This window comes from Oryza sativa, chromosome 12 (assembly GCF_034140825.1).
Source record: "Oryza sativa Japonica Group chromosome 12, ASM3414082v1".
NCBI classification, from domain to species: domain Eukaryota; kingdom Viridiplantae; phylum Streptophyta; class Magnoliopsida; order Poales; family Poaceae; genus Oryza; species Oryza sativa.
Window position 1 is genome coordinate 17,501 of NC_089046.1, and position 23,365 is coordinate 40,865.

Here is a 23,365-nt window from a genome sequence, read left to right on the forward strand (position 1 = left end):
TGTATTCAATGGAGATTCTCCTTATGTGCTGCTGGTTCTTTAGGCAAATTTTGGAGGAAGAGCATCTCTGGTGTTTAGCAAGAGCAAGAGGTTTGGCTTAGCTGGAAGTAGTGGGTGGTTAGAGTTGATCTTAGTTTGGCTGCGTCTTGTTTGGTCAGTGGTTTTCTTTTTTTTTCCCTTTTGACCATGGTGTGGGTGTCTTGTAAATATTTAAGTACTTCTTAATGCACTAATACGCAGTTCTCTTGTGTGAACAAAACACTAAAGGAAAGTCAAGATAGTGTTATACAAAGTAATCCTATAGTTGACTTTGGTTCACAAAATCATTGCAAACTAGTATCAACAAATACACCTATGTGTCTTGGCTAGATGAGCCAGATTGCATAGGTGACCTCTCAGGCATGAAAAGGTTTTCACCCATTTAGCACAACCTAAAAGAGTTGAAAATAAAAGATTCTAGTGTAATTGAATGAGTACTTCCTCTGTACTAATCACCACCTAAGCTTTACAATAAATGCAAATTTACCTGGATGCTTCCGGAGTGTAGCCAATGAGGTAGTATGATATTGATGTCCAAGCTATTGATTCAACTAAAGAAACTGGAATCTTTAGGATAAAAGCTGGTATCGCATAAGCCCATGCAGGATAGAAATAGTAGCCTCGTTGTTTGTAAAACACAGGGAGTCTACTAACTGCCATGGCCAACTCAGGGAAACCATTCACTAAAAGAAGAAGGAGCGCATAGAAGAGGGAACCCATATAATAGTCAGCATGAGCTCTATCAACTCCCATATGCGTGCGTAAAAATACTGTCCCAGTAATTATGGCGAGTATTCCAAGCTGCAGTAAGAATATCCCTTATGTTGATTTGTTGAGAAAATGCAAAATAAATTGAATTTTGGTTCATATAAATTATAAATTCAACCAAATATTAGTAAATTCTGGAAGAAATACTCTTTCAACAAAAATACAAAAAAATGTGGTATATGGGTACAATTAATCATGGGCGTTGAAGTATTTAAATTGCATGCCGTGTATGAACTGAAAAGAATAAGGATTGTGAAATATCTCAGGCTGCTAGCTTTTTTGTCTACTAAGAACTAAATGCATATGGTCCAAATATTCATTACTAACACAATCAACAATGCACCATAAATGGTTATCAAGCTTATGTACTGAGAGTTGAATACAATCAACACCTAATCTCTATCAATATTTTGCATTCAAAAACGACTATATGTACATACTGCATTTATCTTTCCTTTATCTGACACAATATTAAAGCTAAGGTCGTATTAAGATTTTAAACTTCTAGATGTTCAATGGAAATTCTTGATTGCATCCACCATAGTGGGAACCAATCTATGTGACACTAGGTATAGCATTGTAAATTTAGGTGTCAAAGATTGGCCTTTTATATCATAGAGTGTATTCATCAATGCCCAGTGTATGAATTATTTAATTGCATTTTCTCCAAAAGATAAAATAATTTTTACTTACTTTAATTTACCTGAACAGCTTTTGTTATGTAGATGAAGGCATTTCTTCTCATGAGAAGGATTTCTCTTGCAAAACAAGCCTTGAGGAGATCCCATTTCGATAGTGAGTAGATATTGAAGGATAAAGCATTCTTGTGCCCTTTTGATTTATCATAAGGCACTGAAAGCTCTTCGGCAAAATTTTGACCATCTTGAGATGCTTTAAACTTCTCACAGAAATGGTCAACTGTAACAAACTTGTATGTTTCCTCACTACGGTTCCAGTATTGTTGTTGGTCTTTCTTAGACAAAACCTATACATAAATTTGGAAGAGGAATACTAAAAAGCAAGTCAAACACACTACATACTGACCTATATTCAACTCCTTAATACTAAAAAGTTGTATTTTGAACTTGTACAAAATTATAAGTACATTATTCAAATGCTAAAACTCAAAACAATGGAATAATGGCTGCTAGAAATACTATAGAACACCAATTGTCCAATTTATTTTATCCATACTACATAAGTTGATCCTTAGGTAGAAATTTTGACATGTGAGATTCTATTAGAATTATCGAATCTCAATTATGCCCTTAGTAGACCTGCCAAACTATTTAAATATACTACTAGTCCTTAACTCCTTATCTTCAAACATCCATTTCAAAAATTACTCGAACTATTTGAATTACACATACCTCCTGAAGAAAGTCAGCGGCACCTTTTCTTTGTGGGCACTTGAACCCACATGATTCAAAGAAACTCAAAATACAACTCTTTGAGCCATGGTATACAATTTTCCCTTCAGCCATCAAGATAATATCATCAAAAAGTTCATAAGTTTCTGGTGCTGGTTGAAGGAGTGACACTAGTATGGTAGACTCAGAGATATGACACAGTTGTTGGAGGCAAGAAACAATTTGGAAGGTGGTAGAGCTGTCCAACCCAGTTGATATTTCATCCATGAAAAGTGCTCTTGAAGGTCCAACTATCATCTCCCCTGATTACAAGAAGAAACTTTCAATAAAAAGAATAGGAAAATAAGCTTCTTTGTTGAATTAATTAACTTGTTTCAGTTGACCCCTAGAAGATAAACTTAGCTATCCATTGCATAAAAAAAGAACATTTCAGCCATACACACTCTTTTGTCTTTTGCAAAACAAACAAAAAAAATCTGTTCTGATACATATATTTAGGTGGCTTGCATGTTTTGATGAAAAAGGAAGTATACACTATATCAGTACCTGCATTGTTTGGGTTAGTTACAACATAATTCTTTTATAAGCATGTTTTTGACAGATCTACTAAAAACAACATTCTCAAATAGAATTGGGATTGACAAGAGGGTAGAACCTCTCATACATAAATTTGGAATTTTAGATGTTGAATTGCAGTGTTTTGATCTAACCATTTCTATATTACAATTGAGATGACATGGAAGCATCCTAAAATTATTCAATATATATGTATTGGTTAAATCACCTGTGGTTAGTCTCTTCTTCTCACCACCTGAAATACCTCTTCTCATGACATCTCCTACTATTATGTCAGCGCAAATGTCAAGCCCCATAATCTATAAGGTAAGAAATCATGCACAAGGTTAAAAGTTATGTGCTAGACCCTGATAATTGTTCATCGAATCGATTACCTTCATAATATAATCGGTCTGCATGCTCCTTTCTAAGCCTTCCACGGATATTGCCTACAAAGATACTTGACTGGATTGTAGCAATTGTATAGGCATGCAGAACCTGTGCCGTTTTGATAAAACGAAGAGTGCTAGAAATGAACTAGACATTTTTCTAGAATCGATGCGAGAGAATCCTCAATGATGAATTGTATTAGGAAAAGGGGAGAAGTGCACACTGTTGTTTAGATATGTGACCATAAAAATGTTTATATAAATGTTGGTATAATCCACACACGTAGACTGGAAAAAATATATATATGAAAAAGACTGGAAAAAAATATATATGAAAAAAGGGTTAGTCTCGCGTAAAAAAAAGGGGGTTAGTCCTTACCTTCATGTATGTATCTATGTCAAGGTCGGGGGTAATCCCAGCCTCCTTCTCCCTCCTAATGACTTCCTTCATGATTTCTAATTTGCACAAGAAAATAACGACACTTGTTAAGTAGAGGGAATGTTAACAAATAAAGATAATTTATTTTTCTCGCCAGGCTAAGCAATTCAGTAACTGAACCTGCTCTGGTGCCTACGCCCTGAAACCTAGCAGAGAAGTCGAGCGTCTCTCTAACGGTCATCTCAGGGATATGAAGATCATATTGAGAAATGTAAGCTGATGTCTTGTCTGGAACAAAGGTGTTGAGATTCACACCATTGTACTCCACTTGGCCGGTTACCTGTAATATACAATTAATATATATATAGCTGGTACATTGGCAGCTTATGATTAGGTAATGAATTGGTGGATGAATCGAAATTGGCTAATATAACAACCTTGAGATTTTTGTTGAGCTTTCCAGCGAGTGCGAGCAGGAGGGTGGTTTTGCCGCAGCCGGGGGGGCCAAGAAGGAGAGTCAGCCTGCACACCATGTAATGTATTGGCATCGATGCATTAATCAATCGATCGAGCTGGAGCCTGGAGTACATGCCTGGAAGGCTTGAGGATGCCGGTGACGTCGTTGAGAATGGGGATCCTTGCATGCCGGCGGCTCAACCCCAGCGCGGTGGTGAGCACCTGCTGCAGGGAGAGCACGGTGTTGAGGAGCGTGGGCAGCGGCTTGCCGGAAACCACTTGGCAGTCCGCCTCCACTTGCACGTTGCGCCACCGCACCTCCACCGTCGGCTGCCGGACGCCCACCTTCTCCATCCTCCGCCGCTGCTTGCGGAGCAGCCTCAGGTTGTCGCGCTGGATGTCGGCCACCAGTCTCTCCACCAACACCCGCCGCTCCGCCGCCCCCAGCCGCCGCACGTCCACCTCCTCCGACGACAGCACCGACGTGCGCATCCTGTCGAAGGTGGGTAGCCTCTCGATGGCCGCCCATGTCAGCTCAGCTTCCTCTTCGTCGTCCCCACGATGATCCCAGCGCAACGACGACGACAAGGACGACAGGCTCCTGGTTGCCGCAGCTCGCAACGACGATGACAGCGCGCGCACTGACACCGCCTTCTCCTCTTCTTCTTCTTCTTCTACTTCTTCTTCTTCTTGATGCTGCTGCTGCTTCTTCTTGATCTTGTCCTCCATCTCCACCTCTTCGTTGATCATGCTAGCTAGCTAGTGCTGCTCAACGCCGGCGGCCCCTTTTGATTCTAGCTCATCAACAACAATTAATCTGATCGACGTTGACAATCTGTTCAATTTTTACTCTGCTTTGCTTGTTTCTCCGCGAGAATTTCCTTTCCTTTTGTTGACAAAACCACAATAAAGAACATGCATATTGTGTGCAGTGGACACAAAACTACTCGCCCTTGAATTGACAGGTCAACCAAGTTATGGCGTCATACGCAATTAAGCCCTCTTCATCTCAATACTACATGTACCTGGCTTTGGCTTTTCTAATCCAGTACAAGCTAAGCTAAGCAATGACGCCACTCGCACAGGCATATGATTCCTACTATTGCATTTTCCAGGCCTGCCCAGATCCATCTAATCATCACAATTATACCACATAAAAGTCTTAGTTATGGAGTATATATGTACTTATTATACATAACAGTATTTATCTTCAATCCTAGCTGCTAGTTGCAATTGAACTATAGACACATGGTATAGTTTTCATATATGTACATCGATCAGTTGCCTGGAAGCTAAATAAAACTAATGATACAATTGGACTATTCAAATTTCGATAAACTATATATATACACAAACACACATGACACATACCACATTGGAGGTCATTTCCCACGTTGAGGTCAAACCTGGGATCCACTGTTTGCATGTATTGGTGATGTCAAGAGCAAGTAGATGACGGGAAAAATACTCTGCTTTAATTTGCTAAGAGGATTTGTATTGAAGGTCTCTTTAGGCTTTTTGCAATTCCCTAGGCATTATAATTTGACTTTCACTGACTTTGGAGGGAGAGAATATAAGCTCTTTGGAAACTAAAATCTATGTGGATATTTGTTCTAGACAACAGTTTAGAGTTGAAGATTTTCATATCTGGAAGATGAAGATTTTTGTATGACTTGTTCTTAAGGGTAGAAAACAATCTGAGGAAGAGAGGTTGGCACAATTGTGGCAACCATGTTCCTTGGATTATGTATTGGCAAAAAAGGGTCCTTGGATTATGTATTGTTAAAAGGATCTGTGCGTTTATCTGTTTATGAACAGTCATCATGTTGGTGGAAACTGAGGGACAAAGATCGTTATGAACCTTTCCTCTTTTATATTTCTTAGACGAGGGGATGAAATAACTAGTGTATTTCATTTCACATTAATCAGTGTACAGTATAACACTTCATGCATTTTCTAATGATACTAATATATGCACATGCATGCATCTTTATGTTCGAGCAACACATACACATGAAAGAAAAGAAAGCAGATCTCCACGGATGAGTTGGTCAGCCGAATGTCTTCTCGCTGCTGTAGCACATGTAGAGGAAGCCATCGTCCTCATCTTTGTATGACTCGTACACACTGCCCATCAGCTGAGCTGCAGCCACAGCAAAATTGCATATCTGAAGCTTCAACAGGGGAATCAAGCAGGACAAAAAACAGCCCAATATGCAAAGCTCACCAGTCTGGGGCAACGTGTTGTTGACAAACACAAACAGTGCTATTCCTGGAGACAGATGTAACCTTGAACGAAGTATGAAAATAAACTGCCCAACTGGCATGTCACATGGAACTAGGTACCTGCAATCACCACTGCTTTTCAGCCCTCCAAATTCAATCAGCTTCTAAGCAAGAACATGAAATTAGCTACTCACTTGCGCTTCTCCATTTCTGGAAGACTACTTCTTGAAAACCTCTCAACAATGACCTGCAATCATAGATACTAGAATCTTAGCATAATGTTCAAGAAACACACTTCAGAAGAAAATGCACAAATGAAAAGTAATCAGTTTTGATGTGTTCCTGTGGAATTCAACGACACAGATGGTTTAGGTACGAATTCTGGTTTTGGTTTAGTTTTCAGGATCCAGTACTTGCAAAACTGATTCACAACAGAGTTAACTGAAGCTAACGTGCAGAGACAAAAGGGTAGGTAGTGCAAATTGAACTATTTCTATCTAGGACTAGGAATACCCCCAAGAATGCTCCATGAGTTTGACCCTGAGCCCTGATTGACCCTGAGCCCTGATTCAATCTGCAACATTTAAACAGGGTAGGAAATACAATGGCCAATAACTTGCGAATAACAGAGCCCAACTAATTTCTTTTTGCACAATGTTAAGATAATGGAAAATGATGTGATCACAGTCTACTTGCTAGATGAATAAAAATGGAATAGGTAATTCAGTCAGCACCTCTATCCTCTCATTAAGTGCTTGAAAATGTTGACCCAAACCATTGACAAGAAACTGCCGCACGCAAATGGGTACTTGTGTTGGAAATAACTAACCAACACAGCGGAGAATCAACAGAACAGAACATGTATGCAGCATCTATTTGATTTTCTTTTCAGTAAAGTTTCGCTAGAGTTGTTGGACAGCTCAAGAGAAACATGAAGGGATTTGAATAACATCTTCAGTCACATGACGACATATATAGGAGCGAGGTGCATCGTCTGCAACTGTGCTGACGAAACTGTGACTCATCTCTTTCTCCAATGTCAATTCGCCCAGGAATTCTGGAGAGCCTTGCGTATATCTGTGGTTTCGAATGTTCAAGATCTTGCTGACCTCGCTGCTCCCTGCCACTTGCCTGTCAAGCACTTCCAAGTTTTTTTCTTACTTTGTTTCTGGGGACTTTGGATCCATAGACACGACGTTGTTTTCCGGGGGCTTCCTAACTCCCGGACAAGGTTAGTGGCTAAATGTATTGAGGACGCTACTTTGTGGGCTGAGCACCTCAGTAGAGAAGATAGGCCGGTTGTGACTAACTGGAAAAGTCTTCTTTCTTCTTCTATTCGCTCCGACTAATGCTGTAATGCTTCCGGTTGTACCCCCTCTTCCTTTTTTCCAATATAATTTAGGTGGGGAATCTCCCCCCCCCCGTGATTAATTCCAAAAAAAATATAGGAGCGAGGTTATTGTGGCACAGTGATGATATAATGTTGATTGGAGTGCGTGCGAAGAATGTGAGTTTGCAAAATTTGATGGCATGGCGGCTGAGTTATGTATAGGTGGTACTGTAGCAGCATGAGGAACTTGAAGGAAGGGGAAACTGGTAGGAGAAACAAGTAGTGAGAGAGAAACAATTGTGGACATCACATCACATCACATACGGGGATCCTGGCGGGGTAGGAGGCGATCATGGAGGCCGACTCCTTGGCCCTCTCCTCTGTAAACAAGAATTCGATTCAAGTCAATACTATCCATGAACATGAATAGTACTAAATCTGAAAGAACTAACCCAGGGTGAACTCCTCCTTGAAGGGCTTGGGCTTCATCTCTATCTCTAATTCAAATGAGTCTCTCTCTCGTCTTCTTCCTCCCTTCCTTGATGCGAATCTGTCTGTAGCTAGGGTTCGCTGGTTGCTTGCGTGCTGGTTTGGCTTTGAATTGAACAATTCCGTCGTCCATAGACTCCAGAAGAAGAGGAAAGGACGAGAAGAAGAAGAAGAGAGAAGAGCAAAATAAAGCCCAAAACAAAAAGGAAGAAGAGCCCAGCCCAGCCCAGCCCATGTCGTGTCGTCTTCCCCAGTCCGCACCCAACCCAAACAAGGAGGAGGAGAAAGCAACTCCACTCCGCCTTCCGCCGCCGCCGCAACACCATCAAGAAGATGGCGGCGGACTCGCTGCTGGACATGTCCCTCGACGACCTCATCACCAACAAGTACAAGCGCCGCTCCCGTCCAGGTCCAGCGCCCTCTGCCCGCCGCTCCCACTCCCGCGCCGCCACCCGCTCCGCTGCCGCTCCCTATCACGCCATCACCTTTCAGGTATAGTTTCTCTTTCTTTTTCTTGATTTCTCGCCTGACCCAACGACCACGATCTATTCTTCCTAGGCGCCGCCCACGGCCTACGTCCACCCGACGCCCGCGGCCAACGTCGAGACCGGCACCAAGCTCTACATCTCCAACCTCGACTACGCCGTCTCCAACGAGGACATCAAGGTACCACCACCCGCTCCTCCTTTTTCTTTTTCTTTTTTCCCCAAAAAAAATTACTATAATCTCAACTCACCGTACCTGGATAGCTGCATTAAACTCTTATTGAATTGTCATCTTTATATTCCTCAATTCCCCCATCTTTTCATTTCACCAAACCAATTTTGCTTATTATTTAGGGTACATCCCTACACACACTCACAACTTACCCTTTTCTTATGGAAAGGAAAACCACAGCTTTCTTCATTATTATACTCTTAAGTCCACCTACAAAGCCTCAGCTTTGTATCTTTCCAGACATTTAGAGCACTCATTAACCTTTTTCACAATTTAATTATTGTCTCATTCTCACTAAATTGCTCTACAATTTGCTGCTTACTTTACTCAGGAACTCTTCTCTGAGGTTGGCGATGTCAAGCGTTACTCTATTAACTATGACAGGAGTGGAAGATCCAAGGTTCCAAACCCCACCTTTCTTTTTTCTTTTACTTAATATGTGTCACTCTTTTTATGTTAAAATGCTCATTACTCATACCCTGTTTTGCCAGGGAACTGCAGAGGTTGTATTTTCCAGAAAATCTGACGCCCTGGCTGCTGTTAAGAGGTACAACAATGTGCAGCTGGATGGCAAACCTATGAAACTTGAGCTCATTGGTATAAATATTGAGCCACCACCACCTGCTATTTTTGGTTTCGCTGCACCAGCTGGATACTTCGATTTTCCTCCCAAAAGGTTAGTAGCTTCCATATACAGCATTGTTTTTCTCTCCCCATGAAACAATTAACTCTCAAAATTAACTACTAAGGCCTTGTTTGGCACAGCTCCAGACAGTAGATTTGAAGTTTGTATGATAAATTATAGTGGTTTAAAATTTTAAAATTCATCCAAAATGTGAAAAAAAATGATTTAACTAAATGTTATCAATGTAATCGTAGATCCATGAATTTGTGAAGCTAGGAATACCCAACTTCTAGAAATCTTGGATCCTGAGCTGTGCCAATGAGGGCCTAAGATAAACCTGCTCTGCTTTGTAGGCATAGTCTGTAGTAGTACATAGTTTGATTATTACCTGCACAAATAAGTACCAGCTGATAATGTCTGCCAGACAGAGCTTCCCCGGTCACCAGTAAAGTTTGTACAATGGGGTTCTGACAAGACTGAACTTCAAAAGCGGTTCTTCTTGGAAAATCTTGCCGTACTTTTGAGACAAAATTTGAGTTTATGCCAAGATCTGATGGAAATATAGAAAATTTTAGACGAAGTAGATTCTCCTGGGACTCAAACTTGTGAGCTCGCATTCAGCATGATACCACCAATCTGCGTTAGATCTTGCAATATGGTTTGTTTGTTAAATTACTCAAACTACCTATAAATCCTGAAGTAACTAGCCAGGTCTTCTTCTTAGGTAGTCTTGAATTCAAGATAACCAAATTTTACCGAAACTAGGGGATATTTCGAACCTTGGATACAGTGCCACTAGACTGCCTTAAAAGTCCAAGCAGGATAGGATCACCTGAGACATGTATCCCTTGTATTTATTAAGAATCACCTGGAAACCTTGTTTCTTGCCTCAATGTTACCTGCAGATAGTATGCCCTGGCCCTATTACAGTTTCTATCAAATGTGGAGTGAGACTGAACTTGAGTATATCCAAATACCATTTTAAACTGTTTACTTTTCCAGGGAACCATTTAAAATTGTTTTGTTATATGATATTATGAATCAACAGAATTTGCACTGTGTTTTTTTAAGCCTAGTTTGTCAGGAAGATTCTGAGTAAAACATGTCCAGTGCTGAAATTTTCAGTGGACCTGGCAGGGGTGGAAGAGGATGGCCTCGGGGCAGGGGTGGATTTGGTGGGCGTGGTCGGGGTCATGTGGGTCGTGGGCGAGGGAGGGGAGACCGTGGAAGTCGGAAGATTTCTGCTGAAGACCTGGATGCTGACTTGGACAAGTACCATGCGGAAGGAATGCAAATGAGCTAGATGACCCTCACGCTTTGTTGCCTTGCCTTGATTGCATTAGGTAGAGACAGGGGGACAAACTAGTAGGCCTTCCTTGGTCTCCTTGTTAGTATTTTGTAGGGATAGATGCAGACCAACATATGTATACTTTGTTTAGATGGTGTCATAATTTTGAGCAGGGAATGGCTAAGCTTAACCTGGTAGGTAGAAGCTAGCTCATAATATGTAACACGGAGGGAGCACAACTTTGAACTTTTATAGCTAGTGTTGAACTTTTAGCTAGTGTGGGACTGTGGGTTGATGGACACACAAGCAAAGCAAGCATGCAGCTTGGCAGCCTGGCAAGAGGATTGAATTGATTATGTGCTGTTGTAGACAAACAGAATAGAGAGGTACAGTAGAGTAGATGCTAATGAGCGAGGAGTATGAGGTCGAGCATGTAGGCCTCCAGCTGGAGGGCCTCCTTGGCCATCTCTCCCATGCAGAACCCAATGGAAGCCAATGCTAATGCTACTCCTTGATCTTGCTGCTGCTGCTGCTGTGACAGGAACGACCGCACCAGCATCTCTGGTGCATCCTCGTCGTCACAGCAACAGGTGTCACTGCCGCTGCTGACCCGGATGCCGGCCTCCAGGTCCTCCTCGTCTCTGCTGCTGCTGCTGCTGATACGACTGAGTCGGAGGAGGAGGTCGGCGCTTCGCTCCAGGGATGCGGAGACGAGGCAGTGGAAGCGCTGCGTTGCATCCTCGTCTGCTGCTGGTATTGGAGTTGGATGTGCCTGTGTGTAGAGGTAGAGCAGCTGCGCCATCCTGCCAAGGCTCCCCGCCACCTTGTGGTAGCAGCTCGCCGGGAACGGCGGCGACCACGGGAAATGGGGCTCGCCGGCAGCCTCTGCCACGCATCTCTCCAGCAGGGCCACCTGCTCCTGCACCGCCTTCACCTTCACTTTGGTCGTCGTCTGTCGTCCCCGACTGAAGCAGCCTTTGAGTGCGGCGAGGCAGCGGTCGAGCTGTGCCGTGGCCTTGGTGGACGGCCTGGCGGCGGGCTGGAAGACGAGGTCGGCCACGATGATGCAGGCGAGGCCTATGAAGGTCTCCACCAGGCGTGCGACGGTGAAGGCCATGGGCGGCTCGTCGTAGCGGCGGCCAACGATGATGATGCCAGACACCGCAGCTGCTACACCCCCAGCGCCAGCGGGGCCGTAGGCACGACTGCGCTTGAGGAAGCCGGCAGTGAGGATGAGCCAGGGGAGCAGGGCGAGGAAGCGCAGCTCCATGCGATCGATGACAAGGCAGGCCAGCGCGCCATATACGGATCCGAGAGCGGTGCCGTGAGCACGCGCAATGGCGAGAGCCCAGGTCCACTCGCGGCCGGTGGCCATGGTGGTGGCCACGACGAGCCCCGACCAGAAGCCGTGGTCGCTGCTGAAGAGCAGGCCGAGCAGGACGGCGAGGCCCAGCGAGAAGCTGCACTTGGCCGCGGCCACCAGCCTCCTCCTCATGGTGCTTCTTGTCGTTTGCCGAGGGCACTGGTGTTTCTTCTTCCTCGTCTGCTCCGGTTGCTCTTCATCGTCGTCTTTTGTTGTTGCTGCTGGGATCACCTTCACTTGGGAGGCAGCAGCGTCTGAGTGTGCAGACACAGACAGCAGCAGCTTAGGTGGACGTTGGGGCGCCGGATGAGATCCTTGGAGGAGGAGATCCAAGCATAAGAAGAAGAGGAAAGGAGCCAGCTGCTGCTGCTGCTCCAGAGCACCAACAGAGACCGGCGCTAGTTTGGCCATCTCCATGCTGCCTGTGCCTGTGTTGCTGCAGCTGGGAATGCGTTTTGTGAGCAAAGCCAGGCGTACATGGTCGGTAGCGTGCTGCAGCCATGTTGGTGTCGTGCAGATGCTGCTGATAGTGTTAGTGTTAGGCCAACATGGCTGCTGCAGCATGTGGGTGCAGGCCATCTCCATCCCTCGCAGAGGCATCTCGATCAACTCGTGCAGCCGCGCACAAGCTTGTTCGTCGTCGTCATCCCACCTGCTGCTGCACCACCGTTTCAGCAGCGCCGGCATTCGCTCCCACTGCAAGTCACCCTGCGCATATGCATATAGTTACTTAGTTAATACTAATTAATTTTAGTATAATTAACTTGTAATTAATCCTACTAGCTGGGTATCGGTATCCTAGCTAGTGCGGTTGCTGACGCTTGCTTTCTGACTGCGCCGGATTCCTTGGCTTCTAGTGGATTCAATTCATTCTAGATTTCTAGTACGTCCTAGTTGGTGGCTTGCAGCTCGTGGGGTCACTCACTGCACTAACTAGCTAGTGTGACTCGCATCTCTTTTCGGCAAGGGCCATGGGGTAAGATCTCCTCATATAGTATCACTCGATCATCATATCTCATATGTAACTAATTAGCACTACTAGATTCCGACGACTCTTCTTCGATCGGGCCATCTGCATGCATGCATCTACTATCTGGAGTATACTGATTTGCTGAACGCATATAGTATACATACTTGTGCGGAGCTTATGCGGCGGAGGAGGAGGGCGCCGGCGGAGGCTGCGCGGTCGGCCTGCGACATGATGCACGCGGCCACGCACTGCCGCCGCCGTCTGCGGCAACGACAAGATGATGCTCTCTCCTCATCATCACCTGCAGCCTCGTCGCTGGAGAAGTGCAACTGGAAGGCGTCGGCCAGCAGCCTGACCCTCTCCGCCGCCACCTCCAAGTAGGCGAGCCTCTTGTCCGTGGCGTCGCGCGTGGCCAGCCTCGGGCAGGGGAGCAGCACGCCCAGCAGCGCCGCCACCACCCCGAGCGCCGTGCACGCCACCACGTTTGCCGGATGCAGCAGCACCGCCTCCGACCGCATTCTCTCCTCCCTGAACCTCGCCACGTATATGATGATGATCTGCCCCAGCGCGATCCGCTTCGCCACCGTCCCCGCCGACCCCGCCACCGCCACCGCGAACGTGCTCAGCGCCACCACCGCCGTCGTCGCCAGCACCGACTCCCCGGCGCCGGTGCGGTGCGCCAGCCAGAGTGGCAGCACCGATGGAACTGCGCCCATGGCCGTGGCGTGGACCGCGCTGAGGGCGCCGCGCAGGGAGCTGCCCAGCGTGGCGTCGGTGACTACGATGACGGTGACTACGTAAGAGAAGGCCGGGAAGGTGAGGTGGCGGCGGATGACGAGCGGAGCGTAGATGGAGGCCACGCCGACGATGGTGCAGGCCAGGGCCGAGCGGAAGCCCGTGGCGAGCGAGGACCGCCACCGCCGGCGGGGCTGCAGTACGTCTGGAAGATTATTGATCTGCCTCTCCGACTCGGGCGGCATGATAATTGGTTTATGGACGGCGCCGCCGGTGGTGGCCGCCGACGACGGTGGCATTCTTTCTGATTCTAACTATATATTAGTCGCTTGGCTTGTCTGGCTTATTAGTTACTTATTGGCCCATGCATGCAATGCAATGCATCGTTTGCATCGTACGTATATATATAGGATCGGTGCGCGTCAGCTGCAACTGCATGCATGCCATCTTATTGATCGACCTGTTACTGCTAGGTCTCTGCACGTATCGATCTGTGCTCCAAATCAATTTATAAATTGTAAAATGGAAATCAGCCCGCAGCGTATATAAATAAATTAACAAGAGTAAAGTAGGAGTTTGTTTCTTTCAACCATAATTAGTGGCCACTCTTGCCACTCCACTGCTTTTGGAGCTAGCTAGCTGAGCTCATCGATCCTCTATGACATGTATGCATGCATCCATATTGATGTCGATCGGTCATCTCCGTATACTTTATTTTGTGTAGTGTATGAATTACAAGGAAATTAACCGTGCAGTGCCTTCCACCTGGACGCGCACGGCCGGAAAGAAAAGAAAAGAAACGCACGTGTGGATGCTAGCAGCAGGTCATGCACGATACATATATGGTACTTCTATAGTGTAGTGCGCAACTGCGATGCGGCGAAAAGATCGCCGATCAATACAGTATAATCCAAACAAGAAGACCACTGGAACATTGTAAGAGACCATGCATCTCTGACTCCTGAGGATCAATGCACGGCCGCAGGAGGGCATGAAAGGTTGAAATGGTATATATGCATCTCACACAGTCGTACTCCACCATGCATTAATTATCAAATCTTGCAAGGTTAATTAAAGAGCTAGCGCTAGACCTGCTTAATTAATTACAGCATTTTTAAGGGTCAATAAAAAAATACTCAAGTATCATCTCAGTCCCCTAGCTCACAGAGTCAGTCGTCATCTCTCCCCGATCCCTCGGCGTGCTCTGTGGTATATATAGTGACCACAATCTCACGGTGAGAAAAGTGACCGAGCAATATCATCTACTGAATGTTCCACTATATATCCTAGCTAGCCGTACGTGCAGCAGTAGTGCGTGGTGTAGTACCCCTGCAAGTAGTACGTACGTTACGGTCGATCGGTGACGGATGGCCCTAGCTGCAGCCGGAACGGCATGGACAGCATCGATCGATCGCACGTACGTACGTATAGGCAGCTTACTTTGGCCCTTCAAGTGCGTGGAAGGGGCAGGGCATGCTTTGTGAATGCCCAATTCGTTGGTACCTAATTTCTTCCACTGCATCATCTACACTACATATACTTGTTTTTGCACGCATGTTGGCCGGCATACCTAGAACAAAAGTTGGTTAAAGCTATTTATCGATCGATCGAGCATCGATTCCATGAATTTTACACACACCCACACACATATATACGAGCAGCTGCTAGTTTTGTTACCATAGTGCAACTTGCACACAAAATGCTAGCTCCACACTTTTAGTGCAAATCCCATAGACATGTTAATTGTGGCTAGCTCTGCTGATCTCATCGCAATTTAATTTGCAGCGTGTTTAGGCCATCTTTGTTTAGGCTTAGCCTTATTGGCTTAGACTTTTAAATCAGCTTATTGGCTTATATATATGATTTATAAACCGGGAGATTTAATGTCCTAAGTTTAATGGTGGAGTCATACATCTACCTCACATAAGCAAAAAAAAAAAAACTTCTCTAACCTAGCTTTTGGCTTAATAGTATTAGAGTGACTTATGGCTTAAAAAAAGTCAAACGAATAAGCTGCTTGTTTGTTTAAGCTTAGACTTTTCAGCTTATAAGTTGGCTTGTAAGCCTAAATAAAGAGGGCCTTAGAGTTATAGACTATTCATTATTTATCATGCATTAATCACTTAGGTATATACATATGAACTCTTTTAATTTCAATCCAGCTTAACTGTTTAAAAAACAATTAGTTATAAATATGAGCACTGTTCGAGCACTGCCCAATCCGTTTGTCCATGGACCATCCCAACGCCTAACGTGTCGGCACCGCACGGCATCAACCAACGGTCTCAAGCACTGATGACCGAGCAAAGATAAGAGATGGCGATGTAGCATCAGCCATTGGTGTAGGAATAGAGCACGAGGAGCTTATTGGCGATGAGCGCGGAGGCCAACATAGTCATTAACAAGGAGGAAGAGGCGGTGTGGTCACTAACGAGGAGGAAGAGGCCACAGAGTATGTAGGAGACTGTTAAACACGCAGGTGGCAACGACGACATATGCAGGAGGAAGCAGAGCATATCCTAACCAGACCTTAACCCTAGTCCTTAACCCTAGTCATCTCCGACTGTCTGTGCGAACACTTTTTTCTTATTCTTTTCTTTTTTGAACTGTTTGAGCCATATATAAGGTTAATGGACTAATGATCCCTTCTGGCCCATGTGCCTAAAATAGACCCATGCTAGCACGACACAACCCGTCTTCTTACTAGGCCATGCCTAGGCTCCGACCACGGGTCATGGGCTAGCACAACACAACCCATTTCATTAGCAGTACAAAAAGAACCCATATAGTGTTAGGCCAGCCTGTTAGTTTATCCACCTAGTATGGAAAAAGGGTGTTAATTTTAAAAGGAAAAAGTACGAATTACCCCCCTCCCCGGAACTATTGCGGTAGTACGATTTACCCCCTAAACTACAATAACGGACATTTGACACCCCAAACTCTTAAAACTGGACGAATTACCACCCTAACTCGATTCGAAGCAGTTTTTATCCTACATGGCACACATGTGGCGATACAGTCAGCAAAAACAAATAAAAATCGGTGGGGCCCACCTGTCAGCGCTTTATTTTTTCTCTCCTTCTCTGCCCCCCTCTCCCTCTCTCTCTCTCTCTCGATGTGAAAAGAGGAAGCAGCTGGCGGGCGGTGGGCAAGGAGCCAGGCTGGGGCGGGTGGGGGCGGAGGCGGGTGCCGGCGGCTGGCGGGCTGCGGGCGGCGACGAAGGTGGGCAGGGGCAGAGGCAACTGGCGGGCGGAGGACGCGGCGGAGGCGGCTACCGGGGGCGGAGGCGGCTGCAAGCGATGGGCGAGGAGCCGAGGCTGACGGCGGGCGAGGAGCCGAGGCTAGCGGTGGGCTGAGTAGGCTGCGCCGATCTCCATCCCCGTGAGCTGAGTAGGGGGTGCCACCGTCGTCTGCTTCCGCCGCATCCAGGTGAGCACCCATTCACCACGCACACCCTCCTCATCTCGCAACAACGACTCCCGACAACTCCGGCTATCTCCCAGAGTTCGCCGCTCCCGCCTCCGTTTCCCGCGCCGGTTCGTCGAACTTCGGCTAGGACGGTCCATATCTTCGCTGTCGGGCCACGTGTCTATCCACAGAAGCCTTAGTTCATTTTTCCTAGCGTGCCACGTGGCCTAAAATACTATGAGCCACCAGCAAAGAATTATCTTCGCTGGTGGCCGACCTAAGGCTACCGCAAGCGGAGATACTTCTTTACTGGCGGTTGCGTTAAGTCCGCCGCCAGCAAAGACATGTCTTCTCTGGCTGCCGTCCTAAGGCTACCGCCAGCAAAGAGTTCTCTTTGCTGGCGGGCGTTCCTTTCTCGGCCGCCAGCGAAGATGCGTTTTGGCTGACGGTAAATAACTGCTGGCGAAGATCTCGACATTTTCACTAGCCTTTGCTTTGTGGCGGCTGCGATTTCCGCCAGCGGAAACCGAAAATGGCCGCCACGAAAGATGGTTTTCGTAGTAGTGCTGTGTTCTGCCCCAACTTGGCCTCTGCGGCATGCAGCCGCCGCCTGGCAAAGCCCTCCACCACCGGCCACAGGTGCCGACGCGGCGCCTGCTCCAGCCCACCGCCGCCCGTCCTCGCGCCGCCGCCCACCTCCCCGCCCATGCGCACTGCCCCGTGAGAGAGAGAAGAGAGAGGAGAGAGAGAGGAAGAGGGGAGAGGAGTATGACAGATGGGACCCACATTTTCTTTAATAAATAAAATGCTGACTGGATTGCCACGCGTACGCCAAGTAGGACAAAACCGCTCCGGATTGGGTCGAGGTGGGTAATTCGTCCTGTATTGAAAGTTCGGGGTGAGTAATGTCTTGTTTTCGGGTTTAGGTGGATAATTCGGTCGACCGCGATAGTTCAGGGGGTAATTCGTAATTTTTCCATTTTAAAATTTAGGACCTTAACTAGCTTAAGGTCTAGCTGGTTAGTGGCTTACTTTATTGTAAGTATGACAAGGCATATAGAGTGTAGCTAGGCAAAACCTTAATCAAGAAACTTTGGCTCAATTTGACCGACATGTGGGACAATGATCAAACAAGACTAAGTCTAAAAGTCAATAGCATTATATATTTTTTTAAAAGGATATATGTAGTATAGTAAAGACATACATGCTAGTAAGTATAGCAGCTAGCTAGCCATATTATATAGTAGGTAGGTGATCACTATGATGTTTGCTTGCCGCAATGGATGGTGTCGTCGTGCTTGGCCTTGCGCTCCGCCTCGAAAGACGTACTTAAGTCGTGGTCCTGCACATGTGAAGCGGAGGTGGGGGATGTCCTGTGGTGGAGCCAGTCGATGATGTCGCGGAAGACGGCATCGATGTTGTGAGGGAGTTCGCCGGAGGTGAGGGCGTGCCACATGCCGGTGTAGAGGTGGAAGGTCTTGTCGGTGGTGGAGGCGGAGCGGTAGAGGAGGTCGCTGACGGAGGGGTCGGTGACCCGGTCGGCGGCGCCGTGGAGGATGAGGAAGGGGAGGGAGACGTGGGGGAGGATGGTGGACTCGATGAGGATGCTGACGCGGAGCAGCTCGTAGGCGGTCTTGAGGCGGGGCCTGCCCTTGTAGCACAGTGGGTTCCCTCGGATCTCGTCTCGCTTCCCCTGCATCCTGTATGCCAGGTCGATCACGTCATTCGTCGGCACCACCCGCCACGTCGGTATGATGCTTGTCATCACCTTCAGCACGCTCACCACCATCGGGTGCGGCCGCATCTCCTCCGCGATCTGCAACCACGCATTTTACTAGTATTCAACCACATGCATCCATGATATTTGAGGCAGTCAGAAACGTTTCCTTGCGTTGCGTTAAAAGAAGATAATAATCTGAAAGTGGCCGGCCGGTAGGTAGCTTAGAAAATGAGAAAGAGACAGCCTGTTCTGTTATGTAGTATAATCTAAATATCTAATCTAATCTTGGGGACGCATATGTAGACTGAATGATTCGTGGATGGCATGCATGTGGCGGGCAAAAAGAAAAAGGAAAAGTCAGAGTCAAAGGTTAAGATGGAGTTGAACGGACCTTGCACATGGGGGCGACGAGAATGGCGCCGGTCCAGAAGTCGGGGCGCAAGCGGTGGAGAAGAAGGGCGACGGCGCCGCCCATGGACTCGCCGAGGAGGAATCTGCGGCGGGGGAAGGAGGCGGTGGCGGTGGAGAAGAAGGAGTCGCAGTCGCGGACGAGGGCGTCGAGGTCGGGGACGTAGCCCTGGAGGCCGTCGGAGTGGCCGTGGCCCTCGTAGTCGATGCCGTGGACGGCGTAGCCCGCCCTGGCCAGCCGCTCCGCCGTGCCGCGCATCGTCACGCTGCACTCCACCGCGTACCCATGGCACAGGCAAACCACGCCTCTACTGCTCTCCTTGGGAATCCACGCGCAGGTGAAGAGCCGCATCCCTCGCGAATTCACCACCCAATCCTCCGAGTAATTGTACCCACCCCCATCGCCGCCGCTGCTGCTGCTCATCGATCGATAGATATTCCTGCCCTGGCTACTACTGCTACTACCACCACGGCACCACCTGGACCTGCACCTGGCTTAGCAACTTAATTAGCAGATGCAGCTGTAGAGGGCAGAAGTGCTACCAAGGAAGGAAGGAAGGATTTAAAGGCAGGCAGCTAGCAGCCACGGCCGAGCCGAGGATTGAACAACGAATTTGAAACAGAGTAATTATAATAATCTACAATCCTTCGTTGAACCCGCCCGCGCGCGCGCGGATAATCAATTAATTAATTGATCGTTTTAGAACGTGCACGTAACACGTCGCGTGCAACATGTGGACACGTACGTTTTGGGGGCGACGACCGATCCATATATAATTCCCTCAAATTAATCAACGACTTCTATATATTATCGATCTCGCTCTTTATTGGTATTTCTTCTTCTTACTTCCTTAATTAACTTAATTTGGCCCTCAGAAAATTACATTACATACAGAAACAATCTATACTCCACAAAACTATAGGACGGACGTATTATAGTATGGCAAAATCTAAATCAAAAGGCCTCTCGTTTTAGTGCTAACGAGAGACCTACCTAGATGTTAACTGTAGTACTAGTCCCCATCAAGTAAGTATAAAATATATTTCTATCACCTATGTTTTAAATAAAATTTTCTTTTAAACTATTCATCCGATTTATGATCCGATTACACGCGGTTGTGTTTGTAAGAATTAAATCTTTACAACAAGATCTCACATGATTATATTTTGATGAAAAATTACAAATTACTTTTATAGTATATCTAAATTACTTTTAGATTTCACTAAATTACTTTTTAGACATATAAAAGTAATTTCAGTAAAACTTAAAAGTAATTTACATATATTATAGAAGTAACTTAAGACAAAAAGGAAGTAACTTTGTCATGACATTAAAAGTAGTTCCATTATGGAGGTAAAAACGTGAGTCAATCTAAAAATTAAATTTAATCAGTACAAAATATGGAATTGACTAAAAAAAGATAATAAAATAAACAACTCACAACATTATGATTGTATAATAAGTAATTTAATCAAATCGAAAAGTAATTTATATATATGATAAAAGTAACTTACATATATAATAAAAGTAATTTACAACATATATATTTTTTTATCAAAATATAGTCATGTAAGATCTTATTGTAAAGATTTAATTGCAATGAATACAATGGTGTAATCGGATTATAAATCGGATAAATAATTTAAAAGAAAAATCTATAAGAAGAAAAAAAACATATATCATTTGGTGTATTAGTATGCAATCATGTCTAAGATGAGTATCTGGTTAAGAAAATATAGCATACATCAGACTGCTTGATGCATCTCTCATGCATTCATTTATGACACGTCTCTATACTTAAACTTTCTACTATACCTGCCTATCAACATCGATCGCCCGCCGGCCTGTATATGGTTGATACGTATCTTCCACAACAGAAAATCAAATCCACGTCTCGTTCTTCCAACCGCACAATAGTAGCACGAGCACACACAAGAGGGGTCCGTCCGATGGCTCAATGGATTGTATGCTTAAGGGCATGTATAAATGTAGAGTCTAATATAAGCTCTCTATATTAATTAATGTTACTATAGACTATTCTCCTACAATGGTAGAGACAATAAGATTTCTAAACTACTCTATTAATGAACTAAATATTTTTAGAGTAAACTGCATATTGGGTCACTATTTTTACCACTCTTTCAGCTTGGACCAGGGGTATATCTACATTTTCGTATTTGGACTAGGTAAATTTACAAAAGTTTCACCTTGGGGCTGTTCTCAGACCTACAGCTCCCTCTCTCCTCTTTGTGCTCTCTCACTCTCTTTATTCCCTCATTGGATGCTGGGTGGGCTCAAGATGCAGTGTAGCATGAAGCTGTCGGTCGAGCTCGACTTAAGTGAGGCACTAGAGCTATTTGGACTAAGGTCGAGAGTTGAGTTGGGCTCAAGGCTGAGCGCGGCACTGACGACAGCGCGACAGTGCTCAAGGTCATGGTCAAACGCGTAGTGACGCCAGTGTGGCTTGGTGGACGCTTCCAGCCAATGCCGATGCTGATCCATCCATTCACCGACGGACTAACCATCCATTCATTTGTCTCGGACAAATTGACCTCCACGCTGTTGGGTACATGGCAGGCTTGCTGATCACCTTCCTAATGGAGAGGATCAGCCGATCAAGCCGTTTACTAGCCGGTTCGTCACATTCCTAATGGGGCAGCCAGTGCAGTTCGGTGATGGTTAATTTGGGATATGGAGAATAGGAAGGAGAGCTAGAGATAGAAGAACCAGCCCAAAGTGAAGCAATGGGTAAACATAAGTGGTCCAAAGTGAAAATATTTGTTTACCCCTAGTCCAACTTGCAACAATAGTAAAAAAAAAGAGGCCCAAGATGCAATTCACTCATATTTTTATATTATACTTCTTTCCTTTTCTACACCCCATGCAACAAACTTTTCGTTAATAAATGTTAAGAGTCTACTCTAAGCCGTTGTCATGCATAGCAACGATGTTTCTCATTAATTCCCTCTCTTTCTTCCACTTTACCAAAATTACTTGCATGATAACGAAGAGAATCCGTCATTAGACACCATTGTACATGCCCTAACACCCCCAGCTTGCTCACAAAATTTTAGCACAAAAGAAAACAATCTATAAAATATGCATCACCTATCGACTTTACTGGGGTGTTTGCACACGCCATGAGCAAGTTGAATGCCTCTCCCTGAAAACAAATTACCCTAAAATCAATTACTACTATACAAATGATTTTTGCAAACAACTAAAACATATTTTCGCAAACGGCTAAGTGGCCCGCCCCTCCTATGTGTTTGTAAAAATTAGCATTTTCCTAATCGGATAGCGCACTCTCACGTGAAAATCCATGTTCGCATGCGTATCTGAGACCGCATCCGAAAATCTATTTATGCAAACAGACAGGTTAGAATGCCCAAGTGCAAACTTTTTCAAAAAATAAATAATTCTATACTTAATTAAAAAAATGCTTAAGCTTTCCGTATCCCGTAATTATTTTGGTCGTCTCTTTTTCTTCGCCACTTTTCTCTTTTTTTCGCCTCTTGTTTTTTTCGCCGCTTTTTCCTTTTTCTGTTCCCCTCGCTTTTTTTTCTTCGCCTTAATTTTCTCCATCCGCCCTTTTTCTGTCCGTGGTTTTTTCGTTTTTTCTGTTTTTTTTTCGTTTTCTTTTTTTGGCCTTACTTCTTTTTTTTCCATCACTCTACATTGTTTTTTTACACGTGGGTAAGGATTCATTTTTGATGGTTTTTTTTGCCGGACGAAACACTAGCACCCGTGCGGCCACAACAATCTTTCTACCCATACGTTGCCTCCTTCAATTGATTGCAAAAATGATTCCCCACTACCCCTCACTATTTCCCATGATTTTATTTTTTACTTTCAATTCCGCTTTTATTTACTAGATTGATTCTGTATTTAAAAGTCACCTTTTTGTCCCGTGTTTGATAGATTCGCTCCAATTTTGATAAAAACGGAAAGAGCATATTGACTATCTAAAAACTCTCAACCAATTTTGGGAGATCGAGAAAGATTCAATCAGATTTGATGGAAGGATCGATTCTAGCATTTTACGGGCACGAGACGTCTTCCGAGATTGAAGACGGCAGTCAACTATGCGAGTTGGGTCTACATTTTCACTTGTAGGCTAGGTCAAAGA

At 45.4% G+C, this 23,365-nt stretch overlaps 5 protein-coding genes across 7 annotated transcripts in view; 1 reads left to right on the top strand and 4 right to left on the bottom strand.

Annotated features, from left to right (window-relative positions):
* LOC136354743 (ABC transporter G family member 41-like) overlaps window positions 1–4,925 on the bottom strand; it is an 11,551-nt gene extending 6,626 nt beyond the window's left edge. Inside the window, exons 1-9 of the mRNA XM_066306380.1 lie at window positions 4,093–4,925; window positions 3,938–4,022; window positions 3,681–3,840; window positions 3,501–3,577; window positions 3,128–3,181; window positions 2,962–3,052; window positions 2,178–2,479; window positions 1,511–1,792; window positions 527–840 (exon numbers count right to left, since the gene is read on the bottom strand). Coding sequence (XP_066162477.1) covers window positions 527–840; window positions 1,511–1,792; window positions 2,178–2,479; window positions 2,962–3,052; window positions 3,128–3,181; window positions 3,501–3,577; window positions 3,681–3,840; window positions 3,938–4,022; window positions 4,093–4,706 — 1,979 coding nt within the window. The 5' untranslated portion in view covers window positions 4,707–4,925. The remainder of the gene's footprint in view (window positions 1–526; window positions 841–1,510; window positions 1,793–2,177; window positions 2,480–2,961; window positions 3,053–3,127; window positions 3,182–3,500; window positions 3,578–3,680; window positions 3,841–3,937; window positions 4,023–4,092) is intronic.
* A 924-nt stretch (window positions 4,926–5,849) lies between these two features.
* On the bottom strand, window positions 5,850–8,134 carry LOC136354751 (autophagy-related protein 8D-like). The gene is made up of 5 exons (XM_066306403.1): window positions 7,965–8,134; window positions 7,837–7,892; window positions 6,377–6,429; window positions 6,184–6,302; window positions 5,850–6,099 (listed from the first exon to the last, which is right to left on the bottom strand). Exons 1-5 carry the CDS (start codon window positions 7,999–8,001, stop codon window positions 6,008–6,010), a joined length of 357 nt encoding a protein of 118 aa, XP_066162500.1. The 5' UTR covers window positions 8,002–8,134; the 3' UTR covers window positions 5,850–6,007.
* Window positions 8,135–8,301: 167 nt separating this feature from the next.
* On the top strand, window positions 8,302–10,907 carry LOC4351236 (THO complex subunit 4A). 3 transcript variants are annotated; one of them, XM_015764962.3, is made up of 5 exons: window positions 8,302–8,493; window positions 8,560–8,667; window positions 9,050–9,118; window positions 9,210–9,394; window positions 10,454–10,907. In XM_015764962.3, the coding sequence occupies exons 1-5, from the start codon at window positions 8,335–8,337 to the stop codon at window positions 10,644–10,646; spliced, it is 714 nt and encodes a 237-aa protein (XP_015620448.1). In that variant the 5' UTR covers window positions 8,302–8,334; the 3' UTR covers window positions 10,647–10,907. The 3 variants fall into 3 exon arrangements, with proteins under 3 accessions (XP_015620448.1, XP_066162499.1, XP_015620450.1); XM_066306402.1 differs by having other exon boundaries at window positions 10,469–10,907; XM_015764964.3 differs by having other exon boundaries at window positions 10,481–10,907.
* LOC107275658 (uncharacterized) lies at window positions 10,759–14,013 on the bottom strand. Its single transcript, XM_015763617.3, has 2 exons — window positions 13,129–14,013; window positions 10,759–12,702 (listed from the first exon to the last, which is right to left on the bottom strand). The coding sequence occupies exons 1-2, from the start codon at window positions 13,996–13,998 to the stop codon at window positions 11,035–11,037; spliced, it is 2,538 nt and encodes an 845-aa protein (XP_015619103.1). The 5' UTR covers window positions 13,999–14,013; the 3' UTR covers window positions 10,759–11,034.
* A 4,231-nt stretch (window positions 14,014–18,244) lies between these two features.
* LOC4351238 (caffeoylshikimate esterase) lies at window positions 18,245–19,767 on the bottom strand. Its single transcript, XM_015762848.3, has 2 exons — window positions 19,219–19,767; window positions 18,245–18,923 (listed from the first exon to the last, which is right to left on the bottom strand). The coding sequence occupies exons 1-2, from the start codon at window positions 19,657–19,659 to the stop codon at window positions 18,366–18,368; spliced, it is 999 nt and encodes a 332-aa protein (XP_015618334.1). The 5' UTR covers window positions 19,660–19,767; the 3' UTR covers window positions 18,245–18,365.
* Between the last annotated feature and the right edge of the window lie 3,598 nt (window positions 19,768–23,365).

Bases quoted from the DNA above. Each gene is read 5' to 3' on its own strand.
- LOC4351238 (XM_015762848.3), bottom strand. From the start codon at position 19,659: ATGAGCAGCAGCAGCGGCGGCGATGGGGGTGGGTACAATTACTCGGAG. The intron at 18,924-19,218 runs GTCCGTTCAACT...GCGTGGTTGCAG, and splicing joins TCGTCGCCCCCATGTGCAAG to ATCGCGGAGGAGATGCGGCC.
- LOC4351236 (XM_015764962.3), top strand. From the start codon at position 8,335: ATGGCGGCGGACTCGCTGCTGGACATGTCCCTCGACGACCTCATCACC. The intron at 9,119-9,209 runs GTTCCAAACCCC...CTGTTTTGCCAG, and splicing joins ACAGGAGTGGAAGATCCAAG to GGAACTGCAGAGGTTGTATT. The intron at 9,395-10,453 runs GTTAGTAGCTTC...AAACATGTCCAG, and splicing joins TTCGATTTTCCTCCCAAAAG to TGCTGAAATTTTCAGTGGAC.
- LOC136354751 (XM_066306403.1), bottom strand. From the start codon at position 8,001: ATGAAGCCCAAGCCCTTCAAGGAGGAGTTCACCCTGG. The intron at 7,893-7,964 runs GTTAGTTCTTTC...TCTTGTTTACAG, and splicing joins CAAGGAGGAGTTCACCCTGG to AGGAGAGGGCCAAGGAGTCG. The intron at 6,100-6,183 runs GTGAGCTTTGCA...CTGTGGCTGCAG, and splicing joins CAACACGTTGCCCCAGACTG to CTCAGCTGATGGGCAGTGTG.
- LOC107275658 (XM_015763617.3), bottom strand. From the start codon at position 13,998: ATGCCACCGTCGTCGGCGGCCACCACCGGCGGCGCCGTCCATAAACCA. The intron at 12,703-13,128 runs GTATGTATACTA...GCATATGCGCAG, and splicing joins GCCGCATAAGCTCCGCACAA to GGTGACTTGCAGTGGGAGCG.